Source organism: Primulina huaijiensis, chromosome 3 (assembly GCF_012295235.1).
Source record: "Primulina huaijiensis isolate GDHJ02 chromosome 3, ASM1229523v2, whole genome shotgun sequence".
Classification (NCBI taxonomy): domain Eukaryota; kingdom Viridiplantae; phylum Streptophyta; class Magnoliopsida; order Lamiales; family Gesneriaceae; genus Primulina; species Primulina huaijiensis.
Window position 1 is genome coordinate 17,603,297 of NC_133308.1, and position 14,136 is coordinate 17,617,432.

Below are 14,136 nucleotides of genomic sequence, written 5' to 3' on the forward strand. Positions count from 1 at the left end.
GAGTGAATTTTCTGCCAACTTAGGTGTAATGGGAGAGTGAAGTGTGTTGTCTAGGTTGTGGGAAAAGTGAAAAGTAGTCTTGCATGCCATGTAATATTTTAATCAAAAGTAATCCACACCTCTTCATCTCCAAAGCATGCAAAACCTAGTGGGCTTGTAACATTTACAAAGGGCCCATGGACTTTTAACTTAATTGTCTCAAACATATTTGAGCCCAATTAGACTTTACTTGATTTGACTCAAGCCCAATAGTTAAATAATTATTTCCAATTGGGCTCTACAAGCCTCAATGTTATTTAATTAATTCAACACTTGAATTAATTTAATTTAGTCCATAATGTTTATGAAAATCACAATTTTCAAATAAATTATTCACTTGGCCTACTTTTAATTTAGGAACACATTCATAAACTAAAAATTACATTTCTCTCATAGAAGTCTTACTTCTATTGTTCTTTACGCTTATAAACTCATTTATAAGCCGTTCAACACATTGAACTATTTTAACTTCTCAAAGGGATCTAGAAAGCTGGCACTTGTGTGGCCCTCAATGGTTCATTGATACAACTAGCCGTGGGTTCACATCTCCATGTGATTCGGACTAAACATGTCCTTATATGAGCATACCCCAATTGCTCCGTTCTTACTTATCAACTCCTTGATAACAAGAATGTCAGAACTCAAGTCTGATAGTACCCAACCAATCATGTTAAACGCCTCGCAGCATCACTTACATGATTCCCTAGGTATCAAATGATAGTGCCTGCAAGAACCATTCAATTATGGTTAGTGTACAGTACGGTCCCTTCAAGTCATATATGCCGACCGATTCGACAACCATTGGTTTATCGAGAGTTGTCGATGAATCGATACTATGTGTCATGTCGTAGTTGCATCGATGGTGTAATCTAAGAAACCCCTTTCTTAATTACCACCATACTCTGATCAGAGATTTCAAACTACACATACATGAGAACACAAAGGATATCCATACCCGAAGGTAAGCGGTGAATCCCCGACTACAACGCATCGACTCCTATATGTTTCGACAGAACACCCAACCTTGCCACCTGATGACCCCTTGAGAGTTGGTAAACAAGTCAAAGTGTAATTCTAGCACATAGAGTCTCAATGTTGTCCCGGGTCATAAGGACTAATGGTGTACAACCATAAACTAGGACTTTTCCACTCGATAAGTGAGAACCACTTGGAAAGTCCTTTATGGAGGGTTGTTCAGTGCACTCTACAAGGAGCACCTATCTGCATGCTCGGACATCACAATGTCCCCTACCAATGAAACACGGTACTCACATCGCAGATACTGGTCTCGAACTCGAACGGCCTATATCCTTCTTAGTGGCGGCGGAATCGACTAGGAACCATTTAGAATATACAGTATTACAAATATGAGTTTCATGATACTCATCATATGAGCATCTCATATTCTTTCTACTATTTGTATATTCAAGGGCTTTATCTATGCAACTAGCATGGGTATACAGATAAAGAAGTGCCAAAATAATAATTTCAAATATTATTAAAATAAAGACTGATCATTCATAGAGTTTAAACATGAACCCTCGGCCAACACTTGGCTCGACGGGCACTTACTCTAACATAGATAGTGAATTCCAGCAAGCGCATGCAGTAGACCTTGCAAATTGTATGGAAGTTGAGGTGTTTTTTGCACAAACTTCAAACGGCCATAACTTTTGATCCAGGAGGAATTTTGACTATTTTAATATACTATCGGAAAGCTCTCGACGAGGAAAACCAAACCTAAAAAGAATATTTTGTTCTAGCACCACCGAAAAACCACAAAATCCTTCGTTTAGATAATGATATCGTCATTCCCGTAAAATTTTTCAATTTTTCGAAACTTTGAAGAATTTTCATTTCCAAACGGCTTAGTATTGTTGCGCCAAATTTGGTACTGTTCATGTTCATGATGTGAATGTTTTTTAGTAAAATTTTCACGTGATTCTAAGACCGAAAATTTTTGAGCGATTTTCTTCTATTTAATGTTATAGGCTATACTGATTCTGTTCATTCCAGTAATTGTCTATAACTCAACCTGTACTCTTGATATCATTTCTGAAACTTGATTCTCATGATTTGGATGTAGGATATGGCTGACCAGAGTAGCTAAATTAAGAGCTTAGAGAAGAAGATAGAGAAACTCAAGGGTCATAACTATTGCTTACAGTTGGCCAAAGATGAATTACAGCGTAGAGCAGAACACTTAAGGAATGATGTTCAACATTATGCTCACTATCTGCATGAGGCAGAAGAGAGGAATAGGAGAGCTCAAGAAGAGTTCGAAACCTCCCAAGAGGCCGTTGCAGAGTTAATCAAGTTACGTGATAACTTCGTTGAGAAGATCCATGTGCGTAAGGATCAAACGAACCAACTCATGCACGAGCATAACCAGTATTGTGAGCAGACTGATGCTCAGATTCAAGAGTTGTAGAATACTGTTGAAGTTCTTAGTGACCAGAATGCAGTCCTGCATGGTCATATTGAACATCTGGAAACAGTAATAGCCAACCAAGAAGAAGAACCCGAGGATGATCCCGAAGAAGAAGAAGTTGTAGAGGATCCTATGGATTTGGGATTAGGAGAAGTGATAGATTAGACCATCAGTAGTAGTTCTTTGTAGTAACATTTGTTCCATTTGCATTTCTGTTAGCATTTTTGAATTCTAAGTTGTAATTGCACTTTCGTGGGAAATCAATAAAATTTATTTTTATCTATTGGTTTCATATTTAATTTTTGAGCAATTACTTAATCATTTTGATTCCTTTGTTTAGTCCATTTTCTGCCAAAAAACATAGAACTTTCATAATTGTAGGAAATGGACGGAAGACACGTGAGAAACAATCGCAACCCTCGTTATGGAAACCGCAACAACAATAACAACCGCAATGATGACGATGCACAACAACCACCACTAGCAGTTGGCCTCAGTCAGGTGGATTTGATGGCTATAGCCACGATTGTGGCAACCACACTACAAGGGTTTGTCAACCCTAATGCTAATCAGCCACCGCCACCACCTCCAGCTCAAAATGGGACTAAACAGCACTATGAGTCCCTCCGAAGAGCAAGAGTCCTAAACTTCGATGGAAGTTTCGATCATGAGGTCGGACTGAATTGGATGAATGAGGTGGAGAATCACCTTCGACTACTTGAGGTTCCACAAGAGATCAAAGTAGAAGTGATTACACCTTTTCTTGTGGATAAAAAAAGCCAAATGGTGGGAAAGAATTTCACCAGCTATGTTAGGGTCGGGACCTATCACTTGGCAAAGGTTCCGAGAGGCATTTCTGAGGCAGTACTTCCCGACAGCAATTCGAGTACAGAAGCCGTAAGAATTTGAAAGCTTGGTTCAAGAACCAAACATGATAGTGGTGGAGTATTCATCCAAGTTCCACTCATTGGGAACTTACTCCCCAACCATCATGGGAGACGAGGTCTTGAAGATACATCGCTTCAAGAAAGGATTGAACAGCCACATTCAATCTGCCCTTGCTGTTATCGAACCCAATAGTTTTGATGAATTGATGGGAGACGCCATCAGGGCTGAGAATGACATTAAGAGGCGTGAAGGTGAGAACAAACTCCAACGTCCTCAGTCAAGCCGGTACCAACCGGGCCAACAATTCAAGAAGCCTAGGTTTTTCAGCAATCAATTCACCAGTGCTCCAGCCAAAAGAACCACCTCTTCTCAATCAAGCAGAGAGGGAGTCAAGTGCCAAACTTGTGGATTCACTCACACTGGTGAATGCCGTAGAAATTCTGGAGTTTGTTTCTGTTGTGGAAAATTGGACCACCGCATTGCTCAATGCTCTTATCTAGATCCAAGGAATGGTCCAATAGGTGAAACAACTCCAAAAAATCCTAAGGAAAACAAGACAAATGCTCGAGTCTATGCACTCACTCAAGAAGATGCTGACAACTCGAATGATGTCGTAGCAGTTACCATGCTAATCAATAAGATACCTGCCTATGTGTTATTTGATTGTGGTGCTACGTATTCATTCATGTCTAAGAGATTTTCCAAGAAGTTAGGAACTAAGCCTGATAACTTAGAAGAACCATATAGAGTAGCAACTCCTACAAATCGGATTTTAGAAACTCGCACTCTATATCAGGATATTAGTGTTCTCATAGAAAATCAGAATTTCAAGGCAAATCTAATCCAACTAAACATGGTGGAATTCGATGTAATTCTTGGAATTGATTGGTTTGCCAAGAATCATTCTTTAGTAGACTGTCATGGAAAGACGGTAACCATCCAAGCTCCACACCAAGAGAAACTTTTATTTCATGGTAAGACAAGAGAACGAAAGACTCTCATTTCTGCTTCTCAAACTTGGAAAGCCATGAAAAGTGGAGAAGAAGTTTACCTAGCTATGTTAAGCGAGGTAAAGGAAGAAACCATGCTTGCACTAGAAGATATTCCGGTAGTACAAGAGTTTCCTGATGTCTTTCCTGAAGAACTCCCTGGCACAATCCCCGACCGCGAAGTGGAATTTGAGATTAATTTAGTACCAAATGCTACACCAATCTCAAAAGCAACGTACCAAATGGCTCCAGCAGAATTGAAAGAGCTCAAAGAACAACTTCAAGAATTGTTGGATAAGAAGCAAATCCGACCAAGCGCATCTCCGTGAGGAGCTCTTGTTCTATTTGTTAAGATAAAAGACGGAAGCATGAGATTGTGTATTGATTATAGGGAACTGAATAAGATCACAATCAAGAATAAGTATCCGCTTCCAAGGATAGATGACCTGTTTGACCAACTCAAAGGAGCTACAGTCTTTTCCAAGCTCGACTTAAGGTCAGGCTACCACCAACTAAAGGTCAAAACAGACGATATTCCGAAGACAACCTTTAGAACAAGGTATGGACATTATGCGTTCATGGTAACGCCGTTTGGATTAACAAACGCTCCGGCAGCATTCAAGAATCTCATGAACATGGTGTTCAAACCATTTTTTGACAAGTTTGTTGTGGTATTCATCGACGATATTCTTGTATATTCTCCAAGTGAGGAAGAACACAAAGAACACCTTCGCCTCACCCTCCAGACGCTGAGAGAAAAGGAGCTGTACGCCAAATTCAAGAAATGCGAATTCCGGCTAGAGAGCGTCACATTCTTGGGACACATAATATCAGCAGCAGGAGTATCTATGGACCCTAAGAAGGTAGAAGCAATCATGGATTGGTCAAGGCCAACGAATGTGACAGAAATTCGAAGCTTCTTAGGACTAGTAGGCTATTATTGAAAATTTGTTGAAGGAGTCTCTTCAATAGCCATACCCATCACTAAACTCATGCAAAAGAACTCCAAGTTTCAATGGAGTGAAGAATTTGAGCAAAGCTTCGAGACTTTGAAGAGGAAACTTGCCTCTAATCCGGTATTGGTTTTGCCAACAGAAGGAAAAGATTTCACCATCTACAGCGATACATCAAAAGGTGGTTTAGGATGTGTGATCATGCAAGATGAAAGGGTAATTGCCTATGCGTCAAGACAACTAAAACCGTATTAGCAAAACTATCTGACGCATGATCTCAAACTAGATGCAATGGTGTTCGCACTAAAGATATGGAGACATTATCTTTATGGAGCCAAGTGTGAGATCTTCACCGATCATCAAAGCCTCAAATATTTTTTCACTCAGAAAGAACTAAATATGCGACAGAGACGATGGATTGAACTCATGAAAGATTACGACTTGACGATAAGCTACCACCCAGGCAAAGCCAACAAGGTAGCAGATTCTTTAATTCGAAAGAATATGATTAAAGTGATCCTCGTATCACTTTCAGCACAACCATGCCTTCGAGAGACAATCAAGATAAGTCAAGATAGAGATTCCGTTTTGGTGAAACTGAAAAAGCAAGCTAAAGAAGAGAAATCACCAGATTTCGAGACGGATAACAAAGGAATCTTGTGAATGAAAGGACGATTGTGCGTACCAGACATTGATAACCTTCGAAAAAAAGTAATTTCTGAAGCACACAAGTCAAAATTTTCAGTCCATCCTGGAAATACCAAAATGTACAGACTTGAAGAAAAGTTTCTGGTGGAATGGAATGAAGAAGGACGTTGCATTGTTTGTTTCTAAGTGTCACGTGTGCCAACAAGTCAAAGCAGAGCACCAGAGACCTGGTGGACTTCTGCAACCATTAGAAATTCAAGAATGGAAATTGGAACATATTTCCATGGATTTTGTAGTCGGTTTACCAAATTCGAGACAAGGTCATGATGGAATATAGGTAATTGTAGACAGACTCACAAAGTCTGCGCACTTCTTACATGTCCGCATGAATTATAATATGGATAAACTGGCCACATTATACATGAATGAGGTTGTACGATTACATGGAGTTCCAGCTAGCATACTATCAGATAGAGATCCTAGATTTACATCTCGTTTTTGGAAGAGCTTTCAACAAGCTATGGGGACAAAAGTTACTCTTAGTACGGCATATCATCCTCAAACTGATGGCCAGACTAAGAGCACAATACAAACCCTTGAGGATATGCTGAGAGCATGTGCTCTAGACTTCAGTGGTAATTGGAGCGAACATCTTCCATTAATCGAGTTCGCGTAAAATAATAGTTATCACAGCAGTATTGGAATGGCGCCATACGAAGCTCTGTACGGAAGAAAGTGTCAATCACCACTATATTGGGATGAAGTAGGGAAAAAAGCCATCTATGGACACGAACTGATCCAAGAAACAGTGGATAAAGTTGCTTTGATCAAGGAGAGACTAAAAATTGCACAAGATCGACAGAAAAGCTGGGCTGACCTAAAAAGAAGACCTGTGAAATTTGAAGTTGGAAAAAAAGCATATGTGAAAGTGTCACCTATGAAAGGTGTGATCCGATTCAATAAGGCAGGAAAACTGAATCCCAGATATGTTGGACCTTTCGAAATTCTAGAGAAAGTAAAAACACTTGCTTACAGATTAGCACTTCCTCCCGACATGTCAAGGATCCATAATGTTTTCCACGTTTCACAGTTAAGAAGATATATTTCCGATCCAATTCATATTCTTGAAACTGGACCACTGTTGGTTGAAGGCTATTTAAATGAAGAACTGAAGTATGAAGAAATTCTGATTCGAATTGTGGATAACAAAGACCAAGTACTGAAGCGACGAACTATTACATATGTCTAAGTGCAATGGTCCAATCACACCGAAAGAGAAGCTACTTGGGAGTTGGAAAAAAAGATGCGAGAACAATACCCTTATCTCTTTGAGGATCATGTATAGCCAAGTTTCGAGGATGAAACTATAAGGAGGGAGGGATGTGAGAACCTGAATTTTCAGATTTCCAGCAGTAGCTAGCATTTTTCAGCAGCTAGCAATATTTCAGCAGAAGCTAACGATTCCAGCAGCAACTAATAATTTCAGAAGCTGGTATTTTCCAGCAGATAGAATCCAACAGCAAAAGAGTACTATTAGCAGGAAATTACAGCAGACGGCTACTGATTCTGCTTATGACTTGTAACTGAAATATTTAACATGAAATAAAGACTGTTAAAGGTTGTTCATGGCAGATTATGACCATTAATTGGGGAGCTAACAGTCAGATTTTTTCCTATAAATAACACCCTCAAATCTATGAATTGGTGTTACACAAATCCTGAGTTATCACCTGAAATTCGAGCTAAGAGAGTGTCTTTCCATAGCAAGTAAAATCCAGTAGCGAGAGAAAGCAGATTTCAGACTTCAACCGAAACTTTCTAGCAAATTACGGTAAGTGGGCTTATGTATAAATATCTTGAAATCAGTTTGATAATTTCTGTTTTGAAGCAAAGTATATATATTCTTGATTTCTGATTTTTGAAGCACTGAAACCCAATGAACTAATGGTAGGAATATATATTCTGAAACATTCCTGATTCTTGATTCCTGATTACTGACCTCACCCCTTAGAGGAAAGAACATATAGGGGACTGATATCAGTTAAGACATAAAATTCACAAATGTGCTCAGTGCTGACTTGCTAAATTTTAAGTTCTGATTTCTGTTCTGAAACATGTTATTCTTGAATACTGATTCCTGTTCTGAAAGTAAGTTTCTGTATATTTTCGTATTACTGTTTCTATAAAAATGGTTTTGAAAACTGGGAGTTATTCACGCCTCCGCTTACTGAGTGACGATCAAATCACTCACCCACCAAACCCATCTCAGATAAGAACGAGGAAGAAATGTTAGAAGAAGAAGATCAAAATCAGTTCTGGGGCTGGTGAAAAAGAATGTTATTTCTCAGTTCTAATTTCTGTTGTATTTCCGCTGCATCTGTTAAGACATTGTTATGTATGGTTTTACATTTCCGTTGTAAAACATTGGTTATTTTAGTTTGTATCAGACAATGAAATATTCAGTATTATGAATACAAAGACTGGGTTCTGAATTTTTTTACTTCTGAGGCTTGTTGTTTTCGAATGTAAATTTGAGAACAACGTCGATGTCGACCAACCCCGTCCCTAGGGCATGACAGTTCCTGAATCGAAAATGTGAAAGAATATAGCTCGAAAGTGAAATTCAGTTAATGCTTGTATAGAACTTCGACATGATATTATGGAAGTACTTGCTCAAAAATGTTGTAGAATTTCATTTCCTTGGCAGCTGGTGAAGCTCAAAAAATTATGAAGTTTTTGATGTAGTATTGTGTGAATTTTTTCTAGCTTAAGGCCTTTATTTATAGACCTCTTAAGGTGAGCTGAAAGTTCATCCATTCATGGTAATTTATTCAATTTAAATGTCAATTTTTTTCTTTTATGATGGTTGTTACAAGTCCATGTGTATTCAGTTGAATATGTTCCTTGGAATTCTTGTGCTTAATTGTATCATAATTTTTTAGGTCTTCACACCCTTCCTCTTTATTGAAAGTTTCATCCAAACTTGAAGTGGCCTGTCTCTCAGAGTGGTTTGACCATTGTACCTTGATATACATTATGTTTATTTTCGTCTTGGTCCTTTGTGCCCACAATTCGAATACAAACTTCTTTGTAATTTAATTTTTCATTAAATTTTCCTTCGATCAGAAGTGGTCCAGTTTCAAGAATATAACTTGAATCTGAAATATATCTTCTTAGTTGTGAAACGTGGAAGATATTATGAATCTTCGACATATTTTGTGGGAATGCTAATCAGTAAGCAACTGTTTTCACTTTCTCTATAATTTCAAAAGGTCCAACAGATCCGGGGTTCAGTTTTCCATTCTTACTGAATCGGTTCACACCATTAATGAGTGAAACTTTCACATATGCTTTCTCGCCCACTTCAAATTACGTTGGTCTTCTCTTCAGATCGGCACAGCTTTTTTCTGCCGATCTTGTGCAGTCTTAAGTCTCTCCTTGATCATAGTAACTTTATCCATTGTTTCTTGGATCAGCTAGGGTCCAGTGATAGCTTTTTCCCCTACTTCATTCCAATATAGTGGTGATCGACATTTTCGCCCATACAAAGATTTGTACAGTGCCATTCCAATGCTACTAAGAAAAATTTTATTGTAGGCGAACTCAATCAAGGGCAGATGTTCACTCTAATTACCATTGAAGTCTAGAGCACATGCTCTCAACATATCGTCAAGAGTTTTATTGTTATCTCAGTTTGGCCATCATTTAAAGGTGATATGCCGTACTAAGAGTAACTTTAGTCTCCATAGGTTGTTGAAAGCTCTTCCAAAAACGGGATACAAACAATAGATCTCTATCTGATAGTGTGCTAGCTGGAACTCCATGTAATCATATGATATTATTTATGTATACACTACTACAAAAACGCAATACGACAACGGATAAAGGGATTTTATCAGTTGTCGTAGGCCATTTAAAACTGTTGTAACTGAGGGTGTTGTTGAAAGTGCCTTCAACGACAACGGTTTTAAACCGTTGTCTTTTACTACCAACGACAGCGGTTTTAAACCGTCGTATTTTATAACCAACAACAACGGTTTTACAACGGTTTGAAACCATTGTATTTTAACACCAACCACAACAGTTTGGCAACAGTTTTAAACCGTTGTTATTTAATAACAACGACAACAGTTTCGCGACGTTTAAAGACCAATGTCTTTTAACACGATTGACAATAGTTTTGCAACAGTTTTAACCCGTTGCCATAATATATCAACGACCACGGTTTCTCAACTTTTGGGACCGTTGTTTTTTATAACAACGACAACAGTTTTGCAACGCCTAAAAACCGTAGTGTTTTGTTGAATCTACAACAATTTAAAACCGTTGTCTTTAAATTTTCTTCACTAGAATTCAAAACTGTTGTCTTTAATAATTTTTTTCATTAGGTAAAAATTATTGTATTAAATTTTTTTTATTTTACAATATATATAATAATAATTAAACCAAAAATAACAATCGAAATTAACAATGTGGCAGTAGAGTCCCACAATATCAACATATCGAATTAGTTAATGATATCAATTTTGCAGCCTAGCTTTGATAGTATCCAAACAATATTGACATTAGTAAGAGTACACAAACAACATTTATATATGCAAAATAAAGTCATAACTAGTATATACTGAAGAAAATAGAAATTTCGGCATGACTTCTCCATAAATAAGACATCCCAAAAATTTTCAAACAACACAAACAACATTTATATACTCGAAACAAAGTAATAACATCAATTCACAAACCTATAACATTTATGTTCTAGGAAGCTAGAAGTAATGTGACACTAATATCGTCAAGCTCTTTTTCGTCAAGCTCTGTTTCGTCAACGTACCTAGAATTGTTACCAAATATACAGTTCAAGACTTTGCATACCTATTCGTAACACAAAACACTTCATCAATGCTTTGCATACTTAGTCGTAAATATAATCTTGTATGCATTCCGCCCACTCGTATCGCACTTCATCAATTTCTTCCTTAGAGTACTCTGTTTTCATGAACTGTTAACAAACACACTAATAATATTAGTAAAAAACAATCAATAAAGACATTGAAAAATGAGAAATACACAATTATTTGTGAATATTGAGAATATGTCGAATATTACAATTGAAGATATTGAGTTCTTCTCACTGGTAGCATTTTTTTCAATCATTTCTCGCATAAATCTCATAACATAAAAACCACATTGTTTTGAATCTGGTTGCCGTGGACCCTATGTTAAAAAAAATTGTTAGTGATTGATACACAAATTGAAATAAACATTGGTTAATGACAAGTACACATGCATACCTTTACTACTTCCCATATAGCTTGTTTTTTCCCTTTCCTTTCCTTGTTTGAATTAAACAATCTTACACTCCTGCATACATCATTAACAGTCAACATATGAGTGTTTTATTCACTAAATTAAATTTGATATAAAATTTAATATTAACTTACATATCCTCCACATATTTTCAGTCATCGTAACGGTTTCGATGACTAAGTGAATCCAACAAATAAACCATCTCCTTGTAAGGATCGATGACAGTAAGAATCCAATGGTAACTACGCACAAAACAAATAATTAGTGCATACAATTCAATAAAATGTCGAGAAAATGAATTAAATTTGATATTGTAATTTTGCCTCACCCAACATTATGTGGCACTAAAACTAGTTGATTTGTTGATGCACCACTCAGTCTTTCGGCCAAAACACTTGCTCTTTCATTCAAGTGTTCGATTTTTCCGTTTTTGTCAAGTCTAGCTAGTCACATATGGCATGTATGGACCGTGTGTGGATTCACAAATCAAAACATGTCGGTCATGTTATCTATTTTCATTTTTTTAAACAGATGCCTACAATTTCAAACAGAATAATTTGAATATGCTAAATTAATTAAGTTTATACAGCTTAAGCGGTCAACAAACAAAAGAAGAAAATTTACCACATGTACACAACTATACAATTGGCAGATATTGGATCCAAACTATAGAAAGGAATGATGTCTTCAAGGTGCAGAAGTAGTTCGTAATCCTCGTCAAATAAATCATGATCAAAAAGCAGTGATAGATTTTGTTCATCGGTTAGAGCACGTTCACAATAACAATACAATAGATGTAAAGATCTTGGCACACTTGAAGACAAACCAATGTTAATTCTGTGGTTGACATTTTTCTTCCTTTCAAGATTCTAAACAATGCAAATGTACACATGTTAGCTGCAATATTGAATTCTTTATGATACTTTAAATTTAAATATAAATTGACATTTACCTCATCTTGCATTACTACCAAGTGTGCTGGCCAAGGTACATGTGTTCCTATAGCATCACCAACAGTATCACATTCATTTGGAATTGGAAATGGAAAATGTGCTAATTTGTCGACAACAATATCAATGGATACGTGCATGCAACTCATGGGTGAGGGAACACCATGAAATAATTTATCATCCGCATTGACATGGACAATTGTACCGTAGGCAACAATATTGTTCCTAGATTCCAATGCCAATGCAACCGGCTTACCCTAGAAGACAAATAATCATGTTATAAATTGATACAAATCAAAGTCATTGACAATTGCAATAATCAGCTACCTGCAAAAAATCAGCTTTGCACAAAGCTTTCACGTCATCATCATGCGAAGTTGCATAGTTCGAGACACTCTTTTTGATTTTATCGTCACTCATGGGATGTAACTTTACTGAGCGACTACCTTTTTCTTCAATGTCAAAGTTGCTTGCACCTTTTTTGAACATCTCTTCAAGTCTCTGTATGGCGTGCATTTTGTTCTGCGATGCGTGCATCTTGTTCTGAGATTAATATCTTTGCCTCCATCAACTCCTTTGTTTGATTAAGGATTATATGGTCATCACCAAGAGGACTCTTCCATACTCTACCAATATTAAAGTAGATGCTTTGAGTGATATGACCTCCAACACCTCTCACACGACCAGAATGTTCATGTGAATCCAATGCTTTCGTAAAGATATCATTTTTTTCCCTCTTCAAATTGCAACGTACCCTCGATTTTTTGTTGCACATAACCATCCTGTCATGCACAGAAGAACAAGATAATTACTAAAAACAGTTATAATGAGTAAAAATTATTCATTTTCATGTTTTGTTTGCCTACAATCTTTTCTATTGCCGATTTCAACTCATCGGCTTCATATTGACCCTTCTTATTGACCCGTCCTTTCTTCCACATAATTGCTCGCTTTATATCATCATCGTCACATAACTCATCTGCCTACAAACAATATATATGATATCAAAAATTTAAAAATCACGTAGCATGGATTTAGTAAACTTTCCGAATTAACTCACTTTCTAATACTTACTATTTCGTTGGCGAAACGTGCATATCCTTTGCGAGACATACGATGGGGATATATGTTTTGCTTTCTTCTCTTCTTTTGTTCATCACGTAGTTTCTAGTTAATTGAAAATTGACCACATATATCAGATTTCAATAGAAATAATTTGTTATGGTCTACTTATTTGAAAATAACAAATTAAGAATCTTTCCATGAGGTCGTCAGACAAGCGATTGATTACAAATGAACTCCAATCATCTCGTGTAATACCAAACTTAGTAGGTGGTTCTTTCAAATCCTCAGTGTTATCCCGCTTGCTAAGAATGAACTTTTGAGTGAGAAAAGCTTTAAACTATTTCCACTTGTTATTTGCAGAGTTCAGACATCCCTTCTTCAAGCTTTGATAAACATTATACGGTAGCTGTAGAAGTCATATTAACCCATAACATTAAACATATCATAACCATATGAAAACTAATTAAAATAGTCAAAATATTATAACTTACGTTAACCGATTCCCATATTAAATCTTTGACATCATTTGGAACCATTTTCCAAGTCTGATAACTTATCTATACCTTTTTTCGAAGAAGAACTCCAATATAACTTTGCATCTCACCTGCAAATTCTCCTACTGGCTGTCCCAATTTATTGAACCTTACATTCTTTCTGATTCCATGAACCCTTTGCCTAACAAGCCTATCCAAACGTGTACGAACTCTAGATGATCTTGTTGTTTCCGTCTCTGTAGATTCCAAAACTGTTTTGCCCCCACAACTATTGTCATTGGCAGAATATGCAGTATTCTGTTTAGGCTTCTCATTCTTTGACATCCTGCAAGCATTTACAATTTGTTAGGCAATCAGAAAAATGCACTGTGC

The 14,136-nt window shown here is 36.9% G+C and overlaps 3 protein-coding genes across 3 annotated transcripts; 2 read left to right on the forward strand and 1 right to left on the reverse strand.

Moving 5' to 3' along the window:
• Nucleotides 1-3,401: 3,401 nt before the first annotated feature.
• LOC140972524 (uncharacterized) lies at nucleotides 3,402-4,676 on the forward strand. Its single transcript, XM_073434940.1, has one exon. The coding sequence runs from the start codon at nucleotides 3,402-3,404 to the stop codon at nucleotides 4,674-4,676; it is 1,275 nt and encodes a 424-aa protein (XP_073291041.1).
• A 1,975-nt stretch (nucleotides 4,677-6,651) lies between these two features.
• On the forward strand, nucleotides 6,652-7,197 carry LOC140972525 (uncharacterized). The gene has a single exon (XM_073434941.1). The coding sequence runs from the start codon at nucleotides 6,652-6,654 to the stop codon at nucleotides 7,195-7,197; it is 546 nt and encodes a 181-aa protein (XP_073291042.1).
• Nucleotides 7,198-11,406: 4,209 nt separating this feature from the next.
• LOC140974596 (uncharacterized) lies at nucleotides 11,407-13,374 on the reverse strand. The gene is made up of 6 exons (XM_073438158.1): nucleotides 13,280-13,374; nucleotides 13,072-13,188; nucleotides 12,533-12,987; nucleotides 12,208-12,462; nucleotides 11,880-12,124; nucleotides 11,407-11,497 (listed from the first exon to the last, which is right to left on the reverse strand). Exons 3-6 carry the CDS (start codon nucleotides 12,740-12,742, stop codon nucleotides 11,407-11,409), a joined length of 801 nt encoding a protein of 266 aa, XP_073294259.1. The 5' UTR covers nucleotides 12,743-12,987; nucleotides 13,072-13,188; nucleotides 13,280-13,374.
• Between the last annotated feature and the right edge of the window lie 762 nt (nucleotides 13,375-14,136).